The sequence below is a fragment of the Budorcas taxicolor genome, chromosome 19 (assembly GCF_023091745.1).
Source record: "Budorcas taxicolor isolate Tak-1 chromosome 19, Takin1.1, whole genome shotgun sequence".
NCBI lineage: Eukaryota > Metazoa > Chordata > Mammalia > Artiodactyla > Bovidae > Budorcas > Budorcas taxicolor.
This window is the reverse complement of record NC_068928.1, coordinates 5655700-5674890: the sequence shown is the minus strand read 5'-3', so window position 1 is coordinate 5674890 and position 19191 is coordinate 5655700. Positions and strand designations below refer to the sequence as shown.

At 44.3% G+C, this 19191-nt stretch overlaps 1 protein-coding gene across 2 annotated transcripts in view; it reads left to right on the top strand.

The window, feature by feature from the left end:
• The first annotated feature begins 251 nt into the window (after window positions 1–251).
• Window positions 252–19191, top strand: part of MMD (monocyte to macrophage differentiation associated) — a 39988-nt gene continuing 21048 nt past the window's right edge. For both annotated transcript variants that reach the window (XM_052657393.1, XM_052657392.1), the window contains exons 1-5: window positions 252–379; window positions 8595–8676; window positions 13515–13675; window positions 17109–17183; window positions 18771–18872. In XM_052657393.1, coding sequence (XP_052513353.1) covers window positions 354–379; window positions 8595–8676; window positions 13515–13675; window positions 17109–17183; window positions 18771–18872 — 446 coding nt within the window. In that variant the 5' untranslated portion in view covers window positions 252–353. The remainder of the gene's footprint in view (window positions 380–8594; window positions 8677–13514; window positions 13676–17108; window positions 17184–18770; window positions 18873–19191) is intronic.

Below are 19191 nucleotides of genomic sequence, written 5' to 3'. Positions count from 1 at the left end.
GGTGACGAGCGGGCGGCCACGGGAGCACGCAGGAGGGCGGGGCGCGGGCAGCGGGGGGCGGGTCCAGGCGCCGGGCGGGGCGGGGCCTCCCTGCCGGGGGCGACAGGGCCGGGCAGCGGGAGGCGGCGGGAGGCGGCCGGGCCGTTTAAGGGCCTCCCTCCCGCCCCCAGGCGCCCGGTCTGGCTCTGGCCCGGTCCCGACCCCCGGCCCGGCCCCTTCTGCGCTGCCCGGTCCAGCGGTCCGCCGGGCCCGCGGCGGCCCCCGGAGCCACCCCAGCTCCTGCGGGCCGCGCGCTCGGACGCCGCCGCTGACGAGACGGAGCTCGCGGCCCCCGCGGAGGAGCAGGAGCATCGATGCGGTTCCAGAGTCGATTCCAGCGGTGAGAGGGCAGCGCCCCGGGCCCGCCGCCTGCGCCGGCACCGGGTCCCGGGCCCGCCTCCGCCCGTGTGGGGCCCGGCGCCCCGCCCGGTCCTCTCGTGCTCCCGGGGCTCCCCGCCCAGCCGTCCCCGGGCGCCCCCGCTCCGGGAGCGGGTCTCGCGCCGGCCCGGGTTCCCGCTGCTCGCTGCAGGCTGTAGTCCCCAGCCCTCGGACCCCGGTTGCCTTCCCCGGGGCGTCGATTGCCCGCCCAGCTTTGCCCTGCAGGGACAGCCTCTCGCTTGCTCCGGGGACCTGAACGCCAGCCGCGGGCCCCGGCCCCGGATCTTCCGACCCCAGCCTTGGCCTGCACCCCTTACCAGGCTTGGGGGACCCCGGAGGCGCCCGGACCCGAGCCAGGTTGCCCCGCAGGGGTGCTGGGGGTTTCCGGCGCTTGTCTTTGAACGGCCGTGCGGTGGGGGAAACTGAGGCAGGCTCCGCCGGTTTAGCCTTGCCTGCGGGGTTCTCGGGCTTAGAGCCCCAGCGTGTGCTATTTTTGGGTCACCGCGCCGGGGCAGGTTAGCTTCTGGGCGGTAAAACCTGCAGTTGAGGCGCCTGAGAACGAGGAACCGAGGAGGCCCCCCGGAAGCTGTTTGGCTGGAGAGCGGGTGGGAACGCCAGCCTACGGAGACACCGTGGCCTTAATCCTGACTCCAGGTCCCTGCCATCTAGCAATGAATGGAGGCTGGCCATAATTCGAGAGGAAGCTCTGCGTTTTTGGTTTTTTTTTTTTTTTCCCCTAATTCTCTTTCGTGTAAGTGGGTGAAAGTTCACCTCTCGTGTGGTTGTGGTAACTCTCCATCCCTTTGTCTGAATCAGGCAGACATCCCCACTCCCAGGCCTTCACCCTGAGCAGGCTAGGTTAGTGTGCAGTAGAATTTGAAAAAAAAAAAAAAGCATGAAATCTCTGAAGGTTTTTGTTGCGTTTTTAGGCATTGCTTTTTATTACAAGATTTTGAAGTACGTTTTTTTTTCTCCTTTCCAATGCTTTAATCCCTAGAAACCCTCTCACCTATTCTGCTGGTCTCATCCTTCTCCAGAGCGACATTTGCATAGAGAGAGTTGGGGTGATCAGAGTGAAGACTTGGATTAACTTTTGAACATTGCTTATCACTCAGTGTGTTGAATGCCTGGCAGTGTTCGCTTAATGGGAACATCATATCAGTTCTTCCAAAGGCAAAAAGGAACCGTGATGTTCCGGCTTTAGAACATGAAGTCAGCCATGAGGACTGGAGGGGCTTTAAGGGAGGATGTAACACCAGGTTCAGCAATGGTTGGCAAAACCCTGTATGTGTGGTTTGTTTAATTTGGTTTTACTTCTCTGCACATCTGTGCTCTTCCTGTTTTCCGGGAACAGTGGCAGTCTTCTGTGCATTTACCGGTTTTTGTTAGATTAAAGAGTTCTATTTGTTTTCTATCCTTCTAGTTCTTCTCCCGAAAAAGAAGGAAAAAAAGGAACTTGTGTTATTGTTTGTTGTGCAAACATTAGCAGTATTAAGAGAAATGAAAAACAAACACATCTTTATTTAAGATCCTACCATCTCAGCTGATTGAACTCTTCTTTTTTGCTGGACACTGATCTGTCCAGTCCTTATTATCACAGTTGTAATGTCATTTTGCGCTCTACTCCATTCATTTAAAAATTAAAAATACAGGCATTTTCTTTTGGTATAGCATAGACATTGTAATTTCCGCAGCAACTACACAATGTCAGTGGATATTTAAGTTATTTCCTTGATGACATCTAGACCTGCCCTGATTTTCTTTGCAGAGTGAATGATCCCATAATTTCTTGTTTGGAAAGATATTTCTGTAAATCAATTTGAACTTAGAAATAAAGTCTGCAGATAAGTAATATATTGTGGTCTGTACATTAACATATTGAGAGTACTGTTCTGCATCTCTTAAAAGCTGTGTTATCCATCTTGTGAGCATTTAGGATAGTTACAGGTTGTAAATGACAGAGGAACTAGAGAGAGGAACACACTTATCTTTGACCCCATGTGTTCCTTCTGATAGATTCACCAGGACTCCATTGAAGAGCATTTGACTGCAGTAAAAACATTTCATTAGGCCATCCTTTGTGGCTATGTCTAACTTATAAGAAAACTTGAACACCCTGCTGGTTTGTTCATAATGGAAACTTGGCGGTCACTGTGGCTTTGGATCAACTTCCAGAGCTCTGCCATGTGGAGAAGAGCTGTAAGGACACCTAACCTGGTGTAGTAAGTGGAGGGCTTTATGCAGGCATGGCTTCTCAAAAATCTTAGGATGTGAAAAATCCTACTGGGACACCTTTTATCTTTTGTGCTGTATCCCTTTTACACTTGATTCCACCTCCGCACTGCACAGAATCATTCTCTCCCTTTCACAGCATCTCTAACTGATTAGAACACTTGCTAACATTAATTGAGTGCCTATTGGTACCAGGCAGTAGCTGGGTATTTGTAGGTAACTCATCTCATCCCTAACTGTAACCCTGAAAGGCAAACTTTTTACCCATTTAATAGAAGAGCTTTAGAGAATAAAAGAGAGCCTGCCATCATCACACAGCTAGAACGGGGCAGACAGAAGGGTTCATGTCTCTTTCCACCACTCATGCAGCCATTTACCTCTGTCTCCCCGCCCACACACATCTGTGTGATAGCACAGAGGCCTAGAACCCAGAGCTTCTAAAGTGTCCTGTTGGTGTGTGCTCGTTTCTCTAGCCTGGCAACCAGAAATCCAAGGAAAAGGATACCGTTTTCCTTAGCTCCAGCCTGGTGACCACTGGTTAGTTTCAAATCGAGAGTGTGGTAAGGGGTCTTATTCTAAAGCATTAGGGAGTGTTGCAGTGCCGCCTGTCGCCTTTTTGTTCCAAGTTCTCAGAGCATCGAGTCATACACCGATTCAGTGAACACTGAAGTTGTTTCTTTATATGTGCCACTTCCCTTACTTAGTAATTAAGTTAAGTGTCTGCCACCACTATCACGACCTCTGGCCGCAGACACTTTTTCCTAGACATCATGCTTATTCATACAGGACAGCTAATATTAATAGTAGGGTTCTATGTAGGGATCAGTTCTGTTGCCCCATCGAATGATGTTGAAGGAGCCCCTGAAATGTTCATGGTCTTGTCCTTTGTCCATTTTGTCCTCACAAGTTTGAGGATTCTCTTGGGTCTAAGACTGCCTGTTTTTGTTGCATATAGAAATCCCCAGTGAAACTAACTGACGACAGGATCTCTCTGTTAGGATAATAAAATACTTCAACAGCAGGCAAAATGTCTGTCTTTTTATTCTCATTCAACACTTATTTATTAATCTCCAACAATCAGCTGGACTTTGTGTTGGGACTGGAAATGAAAAGATAGACAAGGCAGCCTTCATGGAATTCACTTTACAGTGGGGAAAGATGAAATAAACAAGTTCAAAAAGTCCAGTTCTTACTAATTGTGATAAGGGCTCTTCTGAATTGATACTTTAGGTAGGATGGTTGAGCCGAGTTTGACAGGTGAGAGGAGAGCTGGGCACACTGGAGGAGAATGTTCTGGGCAGACATAAACAGCAAACACAGATGCTCTGAGTCAGATCAGGCCTGGTTGGTTGGAGGAGCAGAAAGGCTGTGATTGGCCTGAGGGGGAGAGGAGAGGAAGGGAGCCCCCGGCTGGAGAAGTTGGGAGGGCTTGTGGCCTGCAGAGAAGGCCCTGTTCCCAAGCACTTTGGGAAGCCAGACAGGTTTTAAGCTGGGCTTAACGTGTGACGTGATCTGGTGTTAACAGACTCGTGGCTGCTGGGTAAAGAGAGTCTATGTGCGGGCAGGCAGGGAGACCAGAGCCTTTGTTTACAGACCAGAGGAGTCGATGTCTTGATTTAAGATAGTAACTTTGAAACTGTAGAGACTGGGACTGTTTGGGAATATATTTTGAAGATAGCGCAGACAGTACTTGCATTTGGAGTATGGGGAAACACAGAGGAATTTAGGACAACTTATGAGATTTGATCTCAGGCTCTGCGGTCTGATGGTGCGTTGCGGATTTGCCTTCAGACCTTAGGCACTGTTTTGGACTAAAAATTTGGGGTGATGGTGGGGAGGCTGTGCTGTATCTTCGCTGTAGCATGTGCGCCCTTTCTTGAGGCACAGGGGCTTCCTCCAGGCTTCCCATGAGACACTACTGGTAAAGAACCCACCTACCAGTGCAGGAAACTTAAGAGACATGGGTTCAGTCTCTGGGTCAGAAAGATGCCCTGGAGGAGGACATGGCGACCCACTCCAGTATTCTTGCCTGGAGAATCCCATGGACAGAGGAGCCTGGCGGGCTATGGTCTATAGAGTCACAGAGTCCGGACAACTGAAGGGACTTAGCATGCACGCTTTGACTTTCTCTAGTTGTGACACTTGGTTGGGGGGCTTCTGTTGTTGCGGCATGGGCAACACACCCAGTGTTAGAATGTTTTCTAGCATTGGATGACCATCAGGACGGCTTTGCTTTAAGTGGAAGTGTCTTGCCTAAGTGGGTGCTGTTTCCCATAACTCTTGAGACCCTTCCTCATTCTTTTTGGGGCAAAGAGAATAGCCTCAGTTTGGGGGGGGCGGTTATTTGCATTTTACATCTGCTTTTCATGTAGGTCTTGGGTGACTAATTTCTTCATAATGATTTCTTCAGGAGGCAATGGGAGACATGATTGTATCAGAGAGAAATGGAAAAATGTAAATTTCCTGGCAGAACCATGTGCCATCCCATCCATGGGGCCCCAGACGGTGCCTGGCATACTTGCTCTTCCCTTTCCTTATTGCCAGAATCTTGCCCCTACCCTTAAAGAGAAACTACCTTAAGTCACATGGGAGGAATATTTTTCTCTGCAACTTCTGAGTTTTTTTTTTAACCTGAGTGATTCCAGGTGGGCACAAACATGTTAAACACATGGCCACTCAGCTTCCTTGCTTTTAAAGTCTATCCCTGTCTCTGTGTTATAGCCTGACTATTTTTAGATTGGGCTGCCAGAGATACAAATTGCTATTTTAGCCTGCAGGCTGGTGGTGGGTGGACAAACCCTCCTGAGCGTGCCCTGCACAGAGTGCTTGCAATTTAATCTACCCTCAGCCACCGTGGAGCCTTACTCTTTACCCTTTACAATTCCTAATGGGGTATGCTACTTACAGCCCTGTCGTTATGTCTCAGGCTGATCATCTGGTAGGCCCTTGAATGCTGGGGACACTTTTAAAGCCTCCTTCCCAAGAGTGTAATTATTTTCCTTTTTACTAATAACTGCCGTATAGCAACACTCTAGTCCCTTAGGAAATTAGTGAAATTATTTAAAGGATTGTCAGGGGAGAAAAGATTTATTTATCTATGTGTGAGAATATCTTGGAATAATTCTGAAGCTGTTAACTGTACATTTCTCTCTAACAGTTTCCAAGCCATGTGATGAATCCTATTCAGTATGTGTATCTTTTGCATGTCAGTTAGGTATCTGCCCATTGGTATTCCAGGGGAGGTGTCTTCATAGTGCCAAATCCATTCCCTAGGGGATCTTCCACTCGAACTTTCTATGTCGGGTTGGCAGGGACTGCCACTTGATCTTTACTCATTTGCTCTAGGGATACCAGGCCCTTCTTTAATTTGAGGAGAAAGTGTTGGCTGGTCTTTTGTTCATAAACTGGACACTGTTTGGAATTGCTTGGCCACATGTTTTAGTCAGTTTTTGGCAACCTGTCTGTGCCATTTGGTTTAGCCTGGTACCGTTTTTCCATCATGTTAATTGATAAGACATTACTAGTCAGATCTCATTAGTGATGAGTAACAAAGTCTCCTCCTCCTACCCACACCCCCTTAAACTAACTCAAGCAAAAACCTACACTATTGTGTAAAGCCTGTTGACATCTTGCAGGCCCCAGGCCCAGGAATGCTGCTTGAATGCTCAGACCTGAATGCCACCAGGGCTCTCAGACCTGAAAGCCAGCAGGGCTTTATTACCACTGTGTTCTCTGCATCTGCTTCTTTCAGACAGCTGCCTTTTTATCTTCCTGAGCTTATATCTCACTGCTTCCAAAGAACACACAGATTAAGCCAGACTCCTTGGTCAAACATGGCAAGGGTGTGAACTAGGGCTGGGGGGATCCTCACCCACACACTGAAGTAGAAGGCAGCTGTTTCTCTTTCATGCCCAGTGGTACTGGAGCTTTGCACTGCTTTGCTTGTTGCCACAAAATTAGCCCAGAGAGGGAATGGAACATGGACGTATGTCCATCTGTATGGTATAGACCATCAGTTCAGTTTAGTTCAGTCTCAGTCGTGTCCGACCCTTTGCGACCCCATGAATTGCAGCACACCAGGCCTCCCTGTCCATCACCAGCTCCCGGAGTTCACTCAAACTCATGTCCATTGAGTCGGTGATACCATCCAGCCATCTCATCCTCTGTCGTCCCCTTCTCCTCCTGCCCCCAATCCCTCCCAGCATCACAGAGTCTTTTCCAGTGAGTCAGCTCTTCGCATGAGGTGGCCAAAGTACTGGAGTTTGAGCTTCAGCATCACTCCTTCCAGTGAACACCCAGGACTGATCTCCTTTAGAATGGACTGGTTGGATCTCCTTGCAGTCCAAGGGACTCTCAAGAGTCTTCTCCAACACCACAGTTCAAAAGTATCAATTCTTCAGTGCTCAGCTTTCTTCACAGTCCAACTCTCACATCCATAAATAACCACTGGAAAAACCATAGCCTTGACTAGGTGGACCTCTGTTGCCAAAGTAATGTCTCTGCTTTTGAATATGCTATCTAGGTTGGTCATAACTTTCCTTCCAAGGAGTAAGCGTCTTTTAATTTCATGGCTGCAATCACCATCGGCAGTGATTTTAGAGCCCCAAAAAATAAAGTCTGACACTGTTTCCACTGTTTCCCCATCTGTTTGCCATGAAGTGATGGGACCAGATGCCACTATCTTCGTTTTTTGAACGTTGAGCTTTAAGCCAAATTTTTCACTCTCTTCTTTCACTTTCATCAAGAGGCTTTTTAGTTCCTCTTCACTTTCTGCTATAAGGGTGGTGTCATCTGCATATCTGAGGTTCTTGATATTTCTCCCGGCAATCTTGATTCCAGCTTGTGCTTCTTCCAACCCAGCGTTTCTCATGATGTACTCTGCATAGAAGTTAAATAAGCAGGGTGACAATATACAGCCTTGACGTACTCCTTTTCCTATTTGGAACCAGTCTGTTGTTCCATGTCCAGTTCTAACTTGCTTCCTGACCTGCATGCAGGTTTCTCAGGAGGCGGGTCAGGGACACATGCCAAATGTTGGTGTTTAGATACAGACGCACTTTAGGGCTTCCCAGGTGGCTCAGTGATAAACAGTTCACCTGCCAGTACAGGAGAGGCAAGAGACGTGGGTTCAGTTCCTGGGTTGGGAAGATCCTGGCAACCTGCCCCAGTATTCTTGCCCGGAAAATTCCATGGACAGAGGAGCCTGAGGGCTACAGTGCATGGGGTCACAAAGAGACACGACTAAGCACAGGCACCTGTGAAAGTTCTGGCCAATGTGTCAGGCACTGGTCACATATTTAGATTTTGAAGCAAACTCTTTTAATTCAGGAAGAATGCAGGTGAAAATGAACCTCTTGTTTCAAGTGGCCTGGAGGCAGCCAAGTATCATTTATTTAAGCTGTCTGATGCCGGAACAGCTAATGCAATACAGGGAAACTAGTTTGGCAGCCCTGCTAATAATGGGATGGAGCGTTTAAAGATCTACATGTATAAAGCTTTGTACATTTTGAGAGACAAAATAGGAACTTTCAAATGCATTGAATTCACATTAAATGTTGGTTACTGGTATTTGTAAAGTTTAGGAAAATGACCTTGATTTTTTTTTTTTTAATTTCAGATTTGGTTGTGCCATTTTTTTTTAAGTATCCCAGTTGAAGGGTACCAGTTGAAGGGGATAGACATGAGCTTTGTTTGCTTTTGGTTGGTAGAAGGTTTTTTTTTGAATGAACGGAAAGAATATTGAATCCGGTTAACTAGGGCATGCACTTTAGACCAAGGCTTTGGTTCAGTTTACAACAGCTCTGTGGCTTCGGTTTTGTTCCAGTAACTAGGTATTTCCAGTAGTCAGCTCTTCAGTTAGAATAGACCAGGCAAACTCTGACGAGCTTTCCCACCGTTCTTTACACACTCCGAGCTTTTCTCACGGGATGTCTTCGTCTCTACAGGTTCATGAACCACCGGGCCCCTGCCAATGGCCGCTACAAGCCGACTTGTTACGAACATGCTGCTAACTGTTACACACATGCAGTGAGTACAAGCTTCCTGCCTTTTCCGTGCTTCCCGAGCGCTTTGGTGGGAAGAAAGGGCGATCATCTGTTAATCCCAACCCCGTCAATCCGGTTCAGCCATCCCTGTGACCTTTCCTGACCTCGTATCAGTACTAGGTCATGTCACCAGAAACTGTGAGCCTGTCGGATACTTTGAGTGCTCTGACCTACAGTCAGCTCTGTTGATCCTGAATTTGCCTTCTCAGATAAGACCTTCTTTGAAAGAAAATGTGTTTAGTTATAAGAAAAACCAAAGGAAATTATTTATAAAGACTGTCACCCCTAGAGTGAAATAAATTACCTTTTCAAGACAGTCAGCTGTGTTCATTTAGCAAGAAGTGTTCACCATTTGCTGAGAAAGATTTTTTTTCCCCTCAGTGATCTCCTAAAACAGGTAGCCACATCCTTCCCATCCCCACGATCGTCATTTCTTCTCAGAGCAGATGTTAGTCCTTACTGTAGAAGAAAAGTTTAATTCCTGAATTCAGTTTTTTCTTCCTTCTAAAAGCAAAGCATGTTCATTTTAAGAAAAATGGAAAATACTGAAGAATACATAAGAAAAGCAAAACTACCTAGAAAGTGAAGTTGCTCAGTCATGTCCGACTCTTTGTGACACCATGGACTGTAGCCCGCCAGACTCCTCCGTCCATGGAATTTTCCAGGCAAGAATACTGGAGTGGGTTGCCTTTTCCTTCTCCAGGGGATCGTTCTGACCCAGGGACTGAACTCAGGTCTCCCGCATTGCAGGCAGACTCTTTACCATCTGACCCACCAGGGAAGCCCAGGGTTTGTGTTAATGTGTGTATTTTCATAGTTGCCCTATTGATTTCATTTTATTGGCATTTTCTTGTGTCATTATAAACTTCCTTTTATCTATGATTTCACTATTCCCTTTGAAAATTGCATCCAGTGAAATTTTTTGAGGGGAAAGTGGTGGCTGGTATATAGTCTGAAGATAAGAGATAGAGTAGATCAGTTTATCTCTTTAGTGAAGAGTGTTTAGAACAGGCTAATTCAGTTATTTTAGACAGTGTTAGTATAATATGTAGGTAGGTTACACATAAATATTACTGGAATAAAATTTGCTTGAATTCAAGCTGTGCCTTTTCATTTCTTTAAGCCCCTTCTGCAAAGAATAGTCTGATTTCTATAAAGGAACGTGATGCCAAGTAAACCTGCAATAAACTAGTTTTTGGTAGATTCCCTTGAACTCTAGTGGAACAATGCTGTCTGGTCATTGCTTAGCAGAAATCAAACTTTCTCAAGTAATAGTTCTGTGTATTATAGAGAAGTGAAGGGAAAGTGTTAGTCACTCAGTTGTGTCCGACTCTCTGAGTCTCCATGGACTGAAGCCCACCAGGCTCTTCTGTCCGTGGAATTCTCCAAGCAAGAATACTGGAGTGGGTTGCCATGCCCCTAGTATTATAGTAGTAGAATTCAATTGTTATTTGTGGTATCAAAATGTTATTCTCTTTTATCACTGTCCTTTTTCTTTAGGTGCTCAAAAGATTTTTATGTAAATAATTAAAATGCTGAAATCTTGCTGAATATTTTTTCTTCAGAAAAGAGTTCCTATCTACTTTGTTTGTACATGCTTGCCCTGGATTCCGTTAAAGGGCTTCTTCAGTAATGAAATTTGGAGTAACCTCACTAGTGGACATTCTCAGGGCAGGAAGGATTTGGTGAAATTCTCTAGACTTGAGCTGACCCCTGTCTTTGCATTAATGACACACACTTTGTGAAGTGAGCTTCACAACACCAGAGGGTCAAAATGTTTAGAGTCATGCACAGCCTAATTTGATTGTTAGCTGTACTTTTTAGATAGCCATCTTTTATTCTTTTTTTTAATTGAAGTGTAGTTGATTTAAAATATTATGACAGTTTCTTTGTATATATATACATATACACATTTTTCTGATTACTTTTCATTTGTTGTTGTTCAGTCACTGAGTTGTGTCTGACTCCTTGTGACCCCATGGTTTCCCTGTCCTTCACCGTCTCCCAGAGTTTGCTCACATTCATGTCTGTTGAGTCAGTGATGCCGTCTGGCCATCTCATCCTCTGCCACTCTTCTTTGCCCTTTAGTCTTCCCAACATCAGGGTCTTTTTCAATGAGTTGGCTCTTCGCATCAGGTAGCCAAGGTATGCAGCTTCAGTTTCAGCATCAGTCCTTCCAATGAATATTCAGGATTGATTTCTTTTAGGATTGACTGGTTTGATCTCCTTACAGTATAAGGGACTCTGAAGAGTCTTACCCAGTACCACAGTTTGAAAGCATCTATTTTTCAGTGCTCAGCCTTCTTTATGGTCCAACTCTGACATCCATACATGACTACTGGAAAAACCATAGCCTTGATTATACGGACCTTTGTCGGCAAAGTGATGTCTCTGCTCTTTAATACTGTCTAGATTCGTCATAGCTTTCTTTCCAAGGCACAAGTGTCTTAAATCTGACTGCATTCACTGTCCGCAGTGATTTTGAGACCAAGAAAATAAAATCTGTCCCTGTTTCCACTTTTTCTCCTTCTATTTGCTATGAAGTGATGGGACCAGATGCCATGATATTCATTTTTTGACTGTTGACTTTTAAGCCAGCTTTTTCATTATAGGTTATTATAAGATATTGAATATAGTTCCCTCTGCTATACAGTAAAATTTGAGCTTTTCTATTTTGTCTAGTAGTGTGTATTTGTTAATCCCATAGTGCTAATTTATCCCCCTTCCTTCCCCCACTCCCCTTCCCCTTTGGTTGTCATGTTTATTTTCCATGTCTGTGAGTCTGTTTCTGCTTTGTATATAGATTCATTCATTTTATTTTTTAGATTTCACATATAAATGATATCATATATTTCTTTCACTTACTTCACTTAGTATGATAATCTCTAGGTCCCTCCATATTGCTGCAAATTGGCAATATTTCATTTTTTTAGGACTGAGTAATATTCTGTTACGTGCGTGTGTATGTATATATGTATGTATGTGTGTATGTTTATACATATCCCACCTTCTTTATCCATTCATCTTTTGGTAGACATTTGGGTTGTTTCCATTTTTTATTCTTAACTGAATGTCTGATGGATTTAACAGAGCTAAAAGTAAAGTTATTTAAGATAATTGTCCACAGGCCCTTAAGAAAATAAGTATGTGTGTGTATGTATTTAAATCTAGGTCAGGATTAGGATATAAGGGATATAAAGTTTGAATGACAGCTTATATGGCCATTTCTTTCACTTATTGTTCCAGTATATATCCATCATTGTATCCATTTACCAACTGCAAAGTACTGATAAAAGTTAGAAAAATAGTGTCCTGATAGTTTTCAAAATACTGACCTATAAAAGTAACCAGTGAAGTGCTTATTATTCAGCATAATACTGAGCATTTAAATATAATTGTTTGGTTGTTGAGATGCACAGGTCACCTTTAAGAATAATATTTTCTTGAAATAGACCTGAATAATCCTTTAGTTTATCTCTCCTGGATGGTCATCAGGAACACTTATATAAACCAAAGTTAAGGGAAAACTGACAAAACATACACATTAATTTTTTCAGAACAGAAAATGTCATCTTACTAAACTTATTAAACTGTATCCCTGATTTTTGGATTCCAGAGAGCATTAAAATTTCTAAAAACGACAAAACGAAAAACTTCCATCTAATTTTCATTAACAGGAAGATACTTTAACATAAAAAAAAATAGAAAGGACATAATCTCAAAATAAATTTTGTTTTATGAAAAACTTACTTTGTTGTCCTTAATTATCACATTTTGTTCTAAGCCATTGTAACCAGCATTGAAATTCAGTGCTGATCCTATCTGGAGGATTTAATATTCTGTTGCAAGAGAGAAAACGCAGGTGTTGGAGACAAAAGTAGATGAGATTTCTAAAGTTTGCATTCTTTGCCAGGTATGTTTATTCTGGTATCTAATAAAGTAGTTTATTTCTTCTGTCGATTTCTATTATTATAAAATGTTTATTAGTCATACTGTTATGACTAGACTTTGCACTTTGCGTCCATATGTAGTATAAAATATAGTGTAAAAGCAAAATTCCCCCTTAAGATTCTAGTCTCTTAAAATCATTTGACTCTGTAGGAGTGGATTACCTTTGTCTACTTGAAAGGTGCTGTTAAAAATGAAATAACCTGGGAACTTCCCTGGTGGCCCCATGTCTGAGGTTCCATCCTCCCAGTGCAGGGCACCTGAGTTCAGTCCTTGGTTGGGAAACTAGATCTCACATGCTGCAGCCAAGATCTGGCACAGCCAAACAGGTAAATGAATCTCAGAAAATGAGATAACCCAAAGACCTTTTCACCACTTTCATTCTACAGTAGTCCCCAAACTGGTGGAATGTAGACATCCCAACTAGAAATGGGGACATATGATTGGACAGATGATTTGAGTGTGGTATGTGCGTTATACACACTGATTTGATTCATTTAGTTACCCTTTGCTGAAATTTGGGCTTTCAGTAGCACTTTGAGGAAACGGGAAAGACGATCTAAAGATCAAGTCATCCCTGGGAAATGTGGGTATGTGTTTGGTAGCAAAATTAGGATAGAGGATGTCTGTTGAGTAATCTTGTTGCCTGACTGTGTCCCCACTTGCGGGCAGAGGCTCTGGGCCCTAATCACAGCACCTGTTCTTAGCGCAGCAAAACATCAGCTTCATCTGGTTCTTGTTCTAACTATCCAGGAAAGGAGATGAGTGTTTTAAAGTGACCTTCCTAAAGTTGTTCCTCGAAACCTGGGTATTTTTAACAGTTCTCAATTCAGCGTTTTACTGAATATTTATTTTTCTTTCCCTCTCTCTCAGTTCCTCATTGTTCCAGCCATTGTGGGCAGTGCCCTCCTTCACCGGCTCTCTGATGACTGCTGGGAAAAGATAACAGCTTGGATTTATGGAATGGGCCTCTGTGCCCTCTTCATCGTTTCCACAGTATTTCACATTGTAGCGTGGAAAAAGAGCCACTTAAGGTACCATGAATGGCAGCTGTTTCAACAGGTCACACAGAATCATTGGTTCGGGTTGGCCTGTCATGCCGGCATGCTTTGGGCGACTGAGGCGAAGAATGGGCATTTCCCTTCCTGGTGGACTCAGCTGTCCCATTGTTCAGGAAATTTTCTGTGGATTGGAAGGAGTTTGAGGACCCCCATGTGTATCTTTTAAAAGCGCATCTTTGTTCAGAAGACAGACAAAACCACATTGCTGGGAATTCCCTGGCAGCTCACTGGTTAGGACTCTGCACCCTCACTGTTGGAGCCCCAGGTTCATTCCCTGATTAGGGATCCTGCAAGCCTTGCTGCGCAGCCGAAATAAAACCCAACCAGCCAACAACCAAACAAACCCACATTGCTTCCCTAGGACTGACAGTGTGGAACCCTGACGCCTGTTCTGCACTGCAGCTGCGGAGTGGTGGGCAGGACCCTGGGCTTGGATTCATCAGTTGGGTTTTCAGTCCCAGCCCTGCAACCTAGCCTCATGTAGCCTCAGTTTCCTCATCACTAAAACGAGAATGGTAATGCCCAACTGGTGGGCTGTAGTGATAGGTGAATGAGATGATGCATGTGAGAATGGCTAAAAATTAGGATCACTGCCGCTATAGTGCAGGTATATTACAGCTCGGGTTACTGTTTTGCGAAGTTCAACTTTCAGAATTAGATCCAGTGTATCTACTCAAACAAAACTCACATATGTTGCTGCTTATTAGCTATTAAATGCTTTCCAAAGAATACAGTGGTCCCTCACCTCCCAACAAGAACATAAAAGCAATCATCCTTTGAGTAAAAAGAGTTAATTTGGGGGACTACAAAGGTAGAGCACACTATTTAGTTGCTTATGAAATGGATTCCACACAACCCCTAAGGGCCAGAAAGGAGGGTTTAGAACAGACCAAAAGTGATTTAGTGTAATATTAGAAGGTAATTTTTGGTTTTATAGAATGTTCAAAGCAATCTCAAGCTATTTGGACAATCTAACATTAAAAAGATAGGCTTTATTTAAAAGCAGGATTTGGGATTCTGCTAGTGATGAGATGAGTATTAGTTTCCTCACATTTAAAGATCAGAGTTTAAAACCAGAAGGATCCTTGCTGCTGCTAAGTCACTTCAGTTGTGTCTGACTCCAGGCAACCCCATAGATGGCAGCCCACCAGGCTCCCCTGTCCCTGGGATTCTCCAGGCAAGAACACTGGAGTGGGTTGCCATTTCCTTCTCCAGTGCATGAAAGTGAAAAGTGAAAGTGAAGTCCTGTCTGACCCTCAGTGACCCCATGGACTGCAGCCCATCAGGCTCCTCCGTCCATGGGATTTTCCAGGCAAGAGTACTGGAGTGGGGTGCCGTTGCCTTCTCTGAGAAGCATCTTTAAGGAACATCTAATCCAAACCCCATCATTTTCACCTGGGGAAACTGAGACCCAGAGAAGCGTCCTGACTTGCCCGAGTCATTGATACCGGCAGAATCTGATCGTCCCAGGTCCTCTGACTCCGGTCCTGAGGTTTACTTCCACCACACCCTTCACGTTATTGCTTACAGTTTGTAGTCTGCTACCATCACCCAGAAGCTGACAGTTCCCTGAGCTTAAAATAAAACCACAGCGTTGAATCATGATGGAGCCCTGGGACACACTCAGAAGCAAGCCTCAAAAGTACCTGTCCTGACTCTTCAGGACACACTGTCGCAGAGGCCAGAGCACTTCATTATCTTTTTGGCACAGTGCAGTGCCTGTGATTGCCTTGTCTGACTTGGCTTTGCTGTTTAGATTTCTGAATCAAAAAAGTTGCAGGTACCTGCTTCAGTATACAGGGGCTCCCTGCCAAGGCCTGAGAAGAAGGTGTAAGAGAAACCAGTCTCTCTTGAACCTTGCAATAGCACTGCTAGAATACTAAGCTATGGGTGGAATTTTGCTCTGCATTAATTCTTTTTAATTTATTTATTTTAATTGCATTCTTAAAAATATCCCAGTATATCCTTAATTTAAGTAAAAGAGGGGAGGGGATGAGCGTTGGTTAAGTACCTACTATGTGTTGGGTGCTGTGCTAATCACATGGCTACGTGGTCTCATGTAATGCTCATACATACTCTGATAGAGATGATGATGTTTCTGTTTTACCTGTGAGGAGGGTGAGTGTCAGAGAGGCGGGTGGTGGGGTTTTATTTTTTAAATATTTTATTTATTTATTATTTTTTTGGCTGCACCAGGTGTTCGCTGCCACAGAGGAACTCTTAGTTGTGGCGGGGGGGGGGTCTGGTTCCCACGCCAGGGCTCGCGCCCGGGCCCCGCGCGCTGGCAGCATGGAGTCTCAGCCCTGGGCCGGCAGGGCAGTCCCTGGCGGGTGGGTCTTGAACAAGCTGCAGCTTGACTTTGGGTGCTGCCACCGTCTGGAAAGCAGAATTAGCAAGGCCCCAGAGCTGGCTCAGAATCACAGTCGTCCAAGCAGTTAAGAGATTCCCCTCTTCCCTCCACCTTCTGCCTCATCTTCTAGCCCTCTCAAGTCAGGATCTTCTGGCCTGGAGTTTGTGACTCGGGCGATTCTGAAAGGCAGCCAGGCTTGAGAACATTAACGTAGTGACCAGCACTGACTGGCTGAACACCCTCGGCCCGCCCTGGCCGCAGCTGTGTGTGTGGTGAGGCAAGTCTAATGCTGGTAAACCACCAAGCTGTCGTGTCCACCACTTGGGCTGAGAGTGGGTTAAAGACAGTGCGGCGCGTTTGTACTTTTTACATTCCCTCAGTGAAGGGTAGATCCTGTCTTACCTGCTCTGTGACTAGACCTCAGGGAGCCAGATTGTTGTACACTTCCTGACCCTCCAGTTGTAGAAGGAGAAAACTTGCTTAGAAGCGCAGATGGCTACCCTCTTGACAGCAGATAACCTTTTTTTTGCTCCTTTGTGTCGTTGCTGTTCCTAAGTTAGTTTCTAAATTTGCTTTATTGCAACTTACTGTCTGCATGAAGGTACTTGGAGTAAAGGCTGCTTCAGAGACCTTCTAAAAAGACTGTGGCTTTAGGGAGTATTTTCCTGAGCCCTCACGGGTTTGTGTCCTGCACCATGATAGGGGTTGAGAGGTGGTCTGCCCTCGGGGAACTTCATTTTCCTGTTAGTTAAGATCTAAAAGAAATGGAAAACATCAGAAAGCACAGATTTTGCTTGTTATTGCTTAACAATTTCAGAGTTTCTGATTGTTGTGGGGTTCTTACATGGAGAGGATCTCTGGTATGTGTCATTTGATAATAAAGCTTTTATTTGTGGCTTCATCTTATTAAAAAACAGCCGTGTGACTTTGAAAGCCCATTCATGTATGCCATGAGAACTAAGAACAAGAGTGGCAGTTGTGGCATAGCAGAGTGATAACCCCTACTTCCAGTCTTAAAAATTTCTGAAAACTTGTCTAATGCGTTTCCCCCCACAGGACAGTGGAGCATTGCTTTCACATGTGCGATAGAATGGTCATCTATTTCTTCATCGCTGCGTCTTACGCTCCATGGTAAGATACAGTTTTTCTCTTTCTGAAGACAGCATGTCTATGAGAGAATTCTCAGTCCTTCTTCCCTCCTGTCTTCCTGTCCCTGCCCCCCACCCCCAAAAGCATACATACATGGGTTTTTTTCCTTTCCCGTTTTGCTTTGCTGGAGTCAGATTGCAGATTTTAAGGAGAGAATGTTGCTGACGCTCAGAATACATGTCTGCACTGGACTGTTTGAGAGAAGTGCTACAAAGCTGTGTGCAGGTAGCATGCTCACTTTGGAAATATGTTCCCTTTGCCTTCCATGTTCTTTCTCTGTGCTTCTGCTATTCAGAATACTTGGACATCTAATTGTTTAAATGGAAACACTATAAATATATATGTAAAGAAAACAAGCTAACTTTTGAAATTCATGCTGCTTGTCTTCACAGTGCAGTAGCTACTGTATATGGAGTGCGTCTCTCATTTCTTCAGCTATGTGAATAAGAGAGCTAGCCTAATTAGTTGGCTATTTTAAATGCCTGGTGTTCAGTTCAGTGTCCTGGTTCTTCCTGTCTTTTTGGTATAGACAAGATAGAGTCTTTTGCTGTTTTGAATCCATAATTAAAGAAAAATTCATTTTCCGCTACCACGGTATGGTCCAGTTTTAACCACTCGGAAATTCATATTATGCCATCAACTACCATAGTCATTACAAACAGCCGGTCTCTGGATTCTGACTAATGTGGCATCCATCATTCAAAAGAAACCTAATTATGTGTTGTAGTAAGAAGTAAGTGATGTTTCTCCCCAGTACCTGTTACTAAATTATAGGTCTGCATCATGTTGGAGCGAGAATACTTGGAGGCTTTTGTGAAGTATACCTCAATTTAAAATAAATAAAAATTTTAAATGTAGACTGAGGAAACAAATATTACAGTAAACAGTTTGTTCACATGTAAGTCTTCGATATGCAGATGGTACCTTTTCCATTTGGAAATATTACTTTTGTAGTAATAGTCATTCAGAATCACATTTTTTTCTATTAATCTGAATTTAGTACAGATGAATTTGTAGCATTTTAAGTTCAGGCTTCACAGGAGTCCATGGTTAAATTCTAGCAAAATATCTCACATGACATATGTTGGGCTAATTCTTCTGACGTTTTCTCTTGGCAGAGATACTTGGTCTGTGTAGTAGGTGTCCGTTGTGTGCGTGTGTGTGATCCGGTTGAGGGTTTTGTTCTCAGTAATCTTGGTAAGCAGTCTGCTCTCGGGGATGCAGTCCGGAATGAGAAGGCAAGTGGCCTCTGCAGCAGCCCGCCTCATCAGGAAAGTCACGGGTCGCGGTGCGCTGGGGCTCACCTCCCCGTGTCTCCTTTCGGCTGGTTCTGTTTTAAACCACACTGGAACTGATTCTAAGTCTTAAAGGTTGAACGACAATTTTATCTTAAAGTCATTAATTTTACCCCAGTTGCCCAAATACCTCCACCACATGTTGAGCGCTTTTGCTTTCTGGTCTTATCCTCGTACCTTCTCTCTCAGTTTTCAGGACTAGAGGAAGACACAGGTTGTATGAATTCTTTTCATTTATCACTTCTGTTCTCTGTTGTCATGTTTACGTTTTTAGGTTAAATCTCCGTGAACTTGGACCCCTGGCATCTCATATGCGTTGGTTTATCTGGCTCATGGCAGCTGGAGGAACCATTTATGTATTTCTCTACCATGAAAAGTAAGAGAAAATAATTTACATTTAATACCTTTAAAATTAACTTCCTAAATTTTATCTACATTACAGCATGATTTACTTTACATTTGCACTTCAAAATAGTAGAAATACATAAACAATATATATTGTTTTAACAAATCTTCAGAACCATTTGCTCTTTATCACTGGCAGACAGATTGCTGCAGACAAATGAATGGTACCTGTGTAACGCATGATGTAGCTAAAAGACAAAGTAGCCTTCTCCCTCGTCTGCAATGGCAGTCCAATTCCGACTCTGAAATGAGTCAGGCTTCACTTCACATCCTCAGCCAGACTAGTCATA